General features: G+C 41.6%; 2 gene segments (V, D, J or C); both read right to left on the bottom strand.

Annotated features, from left to right (window-relative positions):
- LOC108794952 overlaps nucleotides 1-9,975 on the bottom strand; it is a 91,079-nt gene that overhangs the window by 25,456 nt on the left and 55,648 nt on the right. The window contains 1 exon segment of the V gene segment in view: nucleotides 2,436-2,446. Within this exon segment, the coding sequence occupies nucleotides 2,436-2,446 (11 nt within the window).
- The window catches only part of LOC108794957, a 20,498-nt gene continuing 13,599 nt past the window's right edge, over nucleotides 3,077-9,975 (bottom strand).

Genomic DNA, 9,975 nt, shown 5'->3' with positions numbered 1-9,975 from the left:
GGACCTGAGAGAGAAAGTTCTCTCTCAGGTCCGCTCCTCTGCTCAGTGGGCAGGTACAATAGCCAGCCTGTTATTGGCTATTGAAATTTAATATTGTCAATAGCTGGCTGGCTATTGCTGCCCATTGTTTACATTATCCTGCCGACCGCAGAATCTAGTCATGGCCAGCAGCAAAATGTAAACAATTTTTTTGTGTGCATCCAGCCACCACCAAATAAACTTGAGGAATTTTTATTTTTTTGCTGGTTGCTTGAGAGTGCCAGTTGCCTGAATGCCGAATAATGGGGAGTTTACTGTACTTTAAAAAGGAAACACAATTAAAAATAAATAATCCCATTTTATTCAAAATAAAGAAAATATCCGGATTTCACACTGCAGTTTTTTCATCACTTCTCTAGTCATTCTTCTTTCCATTTATAAAGTCTTGACTCAGAGCCCCCTCCCCCCTTTCCATCACTGCCAGGCCTATGCTCGGATCAAGGTTCTGGTAGGGAATTTTAGGGAACCCCACATCCCCCCCCCCATTTTTGGGGGTGGGGTTCCTCCTTAAAATTCCTACCAGGCCTTAAGGGCCTGGTAGGACTTTAAAGGGGAACCCCACACACTTTATTGTGGTTTTTTTACATGGGGTCCCTCCTAACTATCCCTACCAGACCTTAAGGGTCTGGTATGACTTTGGGGGAACCGCACACTTTAAAAAAAAAAAATTGGTCCCGCCTAACATTACTACCAGACCTAAGGTGTATTGTTTGGGAGAGGGAGCTACACGCTTAAAAAAAAAATGTCATTTTTTTCTCTTCAGAAATATCAGTTTTGCTGCAGCAGGTTCTATACATCCTACAGATCCCCACTTCACAGGCAATTCATGGGGAACCCCCAGGCACAATATTTAAATAATTTTTTCATTCTTATTGTTACCCTTCAACCGATGTTAAAATCACTGCTCCTTTAAAAACTCTATTTTTTTAAAGTGTTTTTTTCATTGATTCCTGTCCCCCAGTGTAAAATACTTGCCTTGACTCCGCCCCCTTGCTGGCGATGTCACAACTCTCCTCCTTCCTTGCTGATTTAAACCACAAGGTTTACTTGTCTGGTGTTTGTGCAACAAATGCAGACGCTGGACATAGAGACTCTGCCTCCATGAGCTTAGGCAACATCCCTGCTACTGCTGAACCGCCTCATACCCTGCTACTAACCCTGAGCATTACACCTTCCATACCACCAACTCTTCCCTATTGACTGGATGTGCCTCTCGCCTCATTGCTGTGTTCACCTGCATGCTGCTCCTGATCTCTCCAGTTGCCATTATTAGCAACCACCTGCTGCACAGCCTCCAGGACTTTCAGATAACCACTACTACTCTGGGATACATCCAGGATTTCACTACCTGCTCAAGACACTACACACCTGAGCCTACTGACTGCAAGTATCACATTATTCAATACCAAATACAATGAACATTAATTGTTTCACAAAGTGTAACGTTTTGTTTCACTAAAACTTTGTCAATTCATTGATGCTATGTAATCAACTGCCATGCATACAGGTGATATCTAACTACACCTGTTCCTGGACATTAACTCTCTAAAGCAAAGACACTTCAAGCTGCTACTGTGCTTTCAGAGAGCTCTTACTATAATTACTTTTTCTACTACCGTTCTGCCTTATTGACTGTTCACCCTCATGGTAGCTTCACCTGTGCTTAAGTGCCTTCCACAGGCTTAAGGGGAACTTGAGTAAAAATTCCTATTCGTACTTGTGATCTATAAAACACATCAGCCCCCATTCCTCGAGCGTTACACCCAGGGCAGTACCCGGACCCCCATACACCTTTTATGGCCAATAACTTGCATATAAGCCCTCTTAAAGGGGACTATTGTTTTTGAAAGTTCTACCCCCATAGACTTGCATTGAGTTCGAATTCAAACTTTTTGGATGTTCTAAAGTTCGAATTCGAACCAAACTCGGGGCCATCACTACTTCTGATCAGATCCACCTGAAAAAAAACTGACAGGGGGATCTGACTAAAATGTGAAAGGAACTTTATTCTATAAATTGTTTTTCCAGTCTTGCTGTCTTTCTTCTAGCATACTGAGCATTATGTATTACTGTGCAGTGTTCTATGAACATGCTGCACTATGTAGTAATGTCTTCATGTGTAATAGAGGAAGGAGGTTTTTGTATGGCTCTGTATCACTGTGTGAAAGGAGTGCTCTGACGTGTCAAATGAGGGGGCGGCCCCTGGGGACCGCTTCCCTCGTAACTTAGGTTACGGCGGATGGGGTTAATAGGGCGCGGGCGCAAGTGAAAATCCACACCTGCCGACTAACGCTCGGAACACCTGTGTCCGATGCGTGTAATCCGGAGGTGGGGGTTACTTAAGGGGAGGGATCAACTGGGTTTAGGGTGGAGAGCATACCATTCGGAGCAGTGAGCCGAGGATAGCACACCTCTATGCAACTTGGACTTAAATTAGGTAAATTCCTTTTTCTTCTCTTTTCATGTTTGATTTTTGTTTGACACTTTTTTGTAGTTTTCAATCATGTTTTTGCGGTTTTTGCAATGGGAATCCTATACACCAAGGAGTACCAATTAGTAGTATCCATTTATTTCACTCAGGATTTGGGACACATATATACAATTGTTAGGTTTGAGATCATATATACCTATGCACATGCTCCATACACCAACTAATAGTAATTGAATGTCACTGAATTAAATGTATGAACAATTGTTCATTCACAGACCTATTCAGAATCACTGCCTAAATAACACTGATGTCTTCATTCTTTTTCTCATATACTACTTATTAGGGGGAGAGATCAATGAAAGGAGCTAGGGTGGAGGCGACCCACAAAAAGTTTCTTTGAAAGGAGTGCTCAAACCCTGCTGACAGTAATATCTTCCTTCATCATCTTCAGTCACGGCAGTAATTGTCAGAGTGTAAGAAGATCCATTAGTGCTGCCAGTGAACCGGTCTGAAACTCCTGTGTGTCGGGTGACTGCATTTATATATGAGAAGTGTTGGAGACTTTCCTGATTTCTGTTGGTACCAGGCTATACTGTTCCAAGTGCTAGTACTGGATGTATATGTGATGGTGACTGTCTGTCCCGGGGACACAGAGATAGAATCCGGAGTCTGAGTCATCACAATCTGTCCACAGGATCCTGAGGATGGGAAGAGACATATTGATTATTGATAAATGTCTGTATATCTTCCTATCAATCCTGATGTGTGTATTTATTGTACAATGTATAGATGTATGTGCAGAGGATGATGGAAGGAGCCTCATCTCTCACCCTGAAAAGAAATGAAGATGACAGCCAGCAGATAACTGTGAGAAAGCATCTTGATGTTTGTGGGGTGTCAGATACAAAGTAGAAGACGTCTCCCGTACAATGAGATATATAGAGAGAGTGATAGGGGAGATGTTACACCCCACACACTGTGTATGCAAATACCGGGGAGATGGAAATTCAAATTCTCAGATCAGTGATCTCTGCTATAAACACTCCAGTGTAACCAGCTACATGTGATCACACTAAATCATTATACTCATCATTGTTCACCTAAACTAAGTGACGGGGAGATGTTACACCCATAGGCATGCACAGTCTATTGCATTAGGGTGTGCAGAAAAGTACAAACACACACTATGTATATATATAATTATAGTGGGGATCACCTTCCCTGGGAAAAAGGTAGTCCAGGCAGCAAAGTTCTTTTGAATCTGACTTTATTTAAAAAAACAAATGTCCCCTGCACACCCTACAGCAATCAGGACCTGTGATGCTTGAAATAACAGTGGTGCTTGTGGTGATGTCCACAGATGGCGCCATGCAAATCCAGAGATGATAGCAATGAAGATCACCGGCAATCAAAAAATGGAATGAATCCAAAAGTACTTGTTATTGTAGAACAACGTCACATGTATCATATAGCCAACATTTCGGATCCGCACAGGGTCCCTTCATCAGGGAAAACATAGTGACAAAAGTCAGTTTTAAAAAAAAGATTGCAATAACAAAACAGAATAAACAGAAAATAAATCCTTGCCACCCAGGCTCTAACCAAACAGACAGGTTTCCTCTCTGAGCTTCTCTCAGCCACCTCACAAAACCAGTCTTTCCAGCAACCTTTTACTCACAAAGTTCCGAAATTGCAGCTCTCTCAGAAGGCTGCCTGAGTCCCAGGCCAGAGCCTCATCATGCTCAAGTATTTTATCTCAGCTGGATAAATAATCATAAATCAAACAATCCAGGTGAGAGACAAAAAAATCCGAACTGGATTACCCAATATCTACCCGAAAAACCTGGTCTGGATTTAAGATAGTCTTGCACATATGAGAGAAATCGAGGGGAAATATATCGCCCTTTGATGATTTTCCCTTTTCTTATGTCACAATACACACACACACACACACACACACGAAAGAGAGCAAGGAGAGGCACCCAGGAGAGAGAGCGAGGAGAGGGCAAGGAGAGACTCCAGGGGAGAGGGAGGAGAGAGAGCCAGGAGAGAGACTGAGGAGAGACAGCCAGAGGAGAGACAATCAGGGGAGAGCCATGAGAGACAGCCAGCGGAGAGAGCGTGGGAGATAGCCAGGAGAGAGAGCAAGAGGAGAAAGCCAGGAGACAGCCAGGGGAAAGAGAGAGGAGAGCAAGAAGAGACAGCTATGGGAGAAGGCAAGAGGAGACAGGCAGGAGAGAGAATGAGGAGTAATAGCGAGGCCTAACCACAGAAACCCCTTCCCCCGTCTGACCACAGGCACCCCTTCTCCCACCTGACCACAGGCACCCCCTTCCCTGCTTGATCACATTTCAGAAGCTGATCACAGACACCCCTCACCATAGTCTGACCATGGATACACTTCCCTGCCACAGAGAAGATGACATCTCCATGGTCAGATCTTCAGTGCCCCCTCCACCCCCCAAACACAGATCAAGCTCATGCTGTCAGTAAGGACATGCTTACAGTGTTCAGTATATTTCCAGAAATCAGAAATCGCGTGGAATAAAATGGTGGAAGTTGCAAATTTTTATGTCGCATGATAAAGACTGTAACTCTTTATCAAACACAACATTTCAATAAAAAATTCACGATAGTATTAGGTGCAAAAAAACACAATATATTACCCAATTTTTCATAAAATATAAAAGATGAAGTTGTGTTGAGTAAATAGATACCCAACATGCCAAGCATAAAACATACTTGTGCCAGTAAAATGGTGAAAAATATGGTACCCCAAATTGTCCATAGGCTGCAATTTAGAAGTCTGTACCGGTCATCAATTTAGAGATACCCCTGAATATTGGCCCTGGAATTACTGCTCACACTCTGGTGTACTGGGCAATATCCAACGTGTGGTGCAATCGTATTTTTTGTACGTAGGTGCACCTCATGCGTGTTTACAATAGTATGTGCATGTCCACGGGGGTGGGGGACTTAAAAAAAATGTTGGGGCTATTTTAAAATTTATTTTATTTAACTTTATTTAAACATTTTTTACTTGACTTCATTGCTATCATACAGGGGGGAGCACAACCTCCCCATGTGATAAGACTTTAGTGATGACGGGAATCTATTGGATCCCTAATGTTATCTTTGCAGTCCATTGAAGCTGATCAAGCATAGATCATGCTTGATGATCTTCTTCCCGGATTTCCTAGCCAGGGAAAGCTCAGAACCCGGAAGTGATGACATCTTTGTTGCTTCTAGTTTTATTCAGTGGGAAGGAGAGCAGCGAGTAGACGCTGGTCTCTCTACCCTCTACCGGCTAAGAGCCGCAATGCCAGTCTTGAGCCCACAGGAGAGGCAACTGAACCCAGGAAGCAAGGTGGGGAGTGGTCAGGTGGGGGAGCACCTGTTTTCTGACACCTGTAAGTGATCAGGTGGCTTTACATAGGTAAACAGACTCCTATTGGCCACAGCCTGTTTACAGAGCCCTCTGCTGCTGACGTATGACATATGTCAGTGGCACCAAAAGGGTTAAATTACATAGGAAACTTCAAATGGGACAAGCACAGGAGCAAGCTGCGCTCCTCAGAAATACACTAAATACACAAAATACAGTAAAACCTTCAGATTGGTAGAAACAATTGCTTCTTTGCTCTTATTAGTAGTATCATGTCTGGTAGAAACTGACAGGTGAATGTAAAGGACCATAAAGAAAAGGGTATGAAAAGGTCCCATATATCACAGGGGAAATGGATCTTTGTGGAGAAGTCAGAATTCTCTCTGTCCTTTTAAGGTACTGATAGGTAATTGCAATAATTGCTACATAATCTCATTTTCTGCTGAACACATCAAGTGCACATTAAATGCTGCAGGGTCATTTTAATAAATTATGTTGCAATATTAACCTCAATACCAACATGTTTCACCCCCTTTCTGCCCAAGCCATTTTTCAAAACTGTGATACTTTGACTGACAATTACCCAGTCATACAAATGTGTACCCAAATTAATGTTATATCATTTTTTAAAGATAGCTCAAACTTTTTTTGGAGCTATGTAATAACCACTGTGTTTTTTTATTTTGACAATATAAAGGTAAAAAAATGAAAAAAACATTGCAAAAAATTCCATGAGAGAACCATGTAATCATCAACTTCTTTTCGTGTAAACATCAAAAACATATAGGGTTAGGGTCAGGTACAAAGCTGTGCTGTGTATGTTTTTTAATGCTTACATGAAAAGAAGTTGATGATAACTTCTTTTCTGGAATTAAATAAATATTGTGATTTTTCAATATGTGTGTTTAATGAGATTCTGAGGTACCTTAAAATTCTTAAATCCCTATATGTTATTGTTAGTATATATCATTGGAATGTGGTAACCTTTAAAGTGACATTAAACTCTCAGATTTTTTTTAACATAAAACAATACTGTAATGTGCGCCTTACTGTAATCCATGGCAGTTTCCCTTCTCTTTGCTGCTCTTCCTTTTAAATCTGTATTAGAGATGGGTAGCTCATGAGCGATCCGGATCTATTGAGCGGCTCCCTCAGAAGAATGAAAGAGCGGTGGCTCAGTAAAAATGAGCGGCGGTTCTTCTGGTCTGTGCTCTCTGTGGATGGAATGTAGAAGCAGAGAGTGAAACAAGAGCTGCTCTTGTAAGCAGCTCTTGTAATATGATGTTATAGTGAGAGCCAGGCTTCTGCCAGCCCACCCATGCCAACAGAGACGGATCTGTGAGCCGAAGAGCCGGATCTCGAAGAGTCAGACAGACTCAGGAATGATTTGTTTCTTTCGGCTCCTTTGCATCTTTGAATCTGGCTCTCAATGGATGAAGATTGGAATGATATCGTTCTTCAGCTCCTTGCACCTTCTCAATTATACTGATTGAGATCCGCTCAGAGAGGTTCACTCATTCTACAGCATTCCTCCGTCTTATGAATTGTGCTGCTGTTTTAAAGGTAAGAAAATTCATGTGAATTATAATAATGAGTGTAGCACTGGCAGGGAAGTGTGTGTGTGTGTTGGGGTGCTGGGGGTATTCTGCATAACAGACAAGCAATGGTTTTACTTTAAAAATAACTCCCGTTCCCTCCCTCAAACTACACCCCCTTCTCATTTCCTCTCCTACTATAGTAAAAAGAGCAGTTTAGTGAACCATGAGCCGTTTAAAAGATCCAGATCTTTTCAGTGAGCGTTCCGTTGAGGAGCGCTCATGCAGATGAACCATTTTGCCCATCTCTAATCTGTATCTGTTCTCATGCTGAGGGAGAACTTCCCTTTGCAGCTGAGTGCCTCTTCCTGTAGTGCTGGCTCAGGTTGTGAACCTGCACACAGACACCATGTATCCATTCCTGAGACAAGGCAGTCTGCTGCAAAACAGAAGTTCTGCCCAGCATGAGAAGAGATAAGGATTTAAAAGGAAGAGCAGCAAAGAGAAGGGAAACAACCATGGATTACAGTAAGGCACACATTACAGTATTGGTTTATGTTAAAAAATCTAAGGGTTTAATGTCACTTTAAGTGACATTAAACTCTAGAGGTAAATCTTACAAATGCATTCCAGTACCTTAACTAATAATAAAAATGTATCTTATTTGTGTATCGCTCAGCTGTAGATCCTCAAATCATCTCTGAATTGGTGCGGACGCTGTCCTTCCTTCTAGAGGGGGGCTACTTTTGTTCCCCATGGTCCCTGTGTGTGTTGTAAAGTAGTCACCGCTCCAAGTTCGCTACTGTGATGGACTACAATCTCACGTTTAGTTTACTCATTTGTATTGAGATTGTAGTCCATCACGAGAGTGAGCTTGGAGCGGTGACTACTTTACAGGCACAGGGACCATTAAGAACAAAAGTATCCCCCCTCCAGAATGAAGGACAGTGTCAGCACCAATTCAGAGATGATTTGAGGATCTACAGCCGAGTGATACACACATAAGATACATTTTTGTTAATAGTTAAGGTACTTGAATGTATTTTTAAGATTTAGTTTCATTTTAATACAAAAAAAGGTTAATACAGGATAGATAAAGCTGTAAGGGTCAGAAAGTAATCTGTCCTTCAGATTATTGTACTGGGTATATTTAAAAATAAATAGTGTGCGGTTCCACCTCTCTAACTGTCCTCATCACCAAAGGCACAAGGAAGGAAAGTGAAGGGTAATTCCAAAATACTGAGTTGCCACCCGAACAGTAATGGAGATCTTCCATGGCAACTGTTGAAGAAGGGATTTCCCTAACATTGGAAAAAAAATATTCGTACTTCCTGTTAAACTATAAGAAAGGAAAAAAAGGAAATCTCCCTAATAAGACACAGATAACAAACCCCCCCCCTCCCCCCAAAAAAAAAACAAAAACTGCAAAGCAGCTTGAAGCAGGTTGTTTCAGCTTACAAGGAGGTGAAATGCAGGTCAAATGCCCCATGTCAATGGAATCTGATCTCAGAAGCATCTCAAACACTCATTCTAAGCAAGATTTTCACTTCTTTTATGAGTCTGGTTGGTGGTGTCCTGGGTTCCCCCATAGCTGGCAGTGCAGGACACTGGTGAAACATGTGGATGGCTAGAAAAGACATAGAAGGTCAGTGTAGCCTGCCTATAGTGCCCCCTATAAGGTGAATCTGTTATGTTGCACACAATGGTTATGCTTTAAAATGCTGTTATATACTACAAGTGTTTTATATAGAAAAGGCATATTTCTTCAACTGGCAGGTAATGGTATGTTCAGGAAAAATAAACACCAATATGTCTCTTTTAGAACCACTAGATGGTGAAATTGCAATAAAAAGAAACAATGCACAATAATAAGAAATTATCCCATTTATTAAAATAAAACAATCCTGACTTCACACTGCAGTTTTTCCTTCACTTCTCTGGTCTTTTTTCTTTCCACTTAAAAAGTGTTGACTAAGGGCGCGCTAACACTGCATTTTAGCGGTCGGGTTAGTGCATTGTGACAGCACCGGCAGTGTACCTTTTGTATTGCTTACTGCTGGACTGTCACTGTTTAGTTTTTTCAATTGTATCAGTAGTATACAATGTGAGTATAGATATCAGATTTTCATTGCATAAAGACTGTTATATAATAATGTAAATGAAAGCTTTTGATGAGAGAAACTATGTACAGTATATTTCTACTATGTCATTTTATACAATAGATTTGCTCTGCACTCCTGAGGACATCTAGTGGGAGAATAAGATATGTTCATGATAGCATTTTATAAAGGCTCAAACTCACTGAGCTCAGCATGCATGCCATCCAGTCAAAGTCAATTGTGACGGGTGGGTAAATGCTGAAGTCGATACATCCTAGCAGCAAACAAGAGATGAGCTTCAGTTTATTAGAAAGCGATCGTTTAATTTTATGTTTGTGAGTATTTTTAATCTACTTTTAATATAGCTGATTTTATAAGAATTATAAAGAAAGGAAGCTGGCGGGAAGCTGAGGTTTTGAACACGGGTGTGGGACACGCCCGGGTTTCAGCCCCACCCACTTCCTCTTGGCCCAATCACACCCCCGC

This window comes from Nanorana parkeri, unplaced genomic scaffold (genome assembly GCF_000935625.1).
Source record: "Nanorana parkeri isolate BGI_ZX_2015 unplaced genomic scaffold, ASM93562v1 scaffold919, whole genome shotgun sequence".
NCBI lineage: Eukaryota > Metazoa > Chordata > Amphibia > Anura > Dicroglossidae > Nanorana > Nanorana parkeri.
Note: the sequence above shows the minus strand (reverse complement) of the source record. Positions and strands in the feature narration are given on the sequence as shown.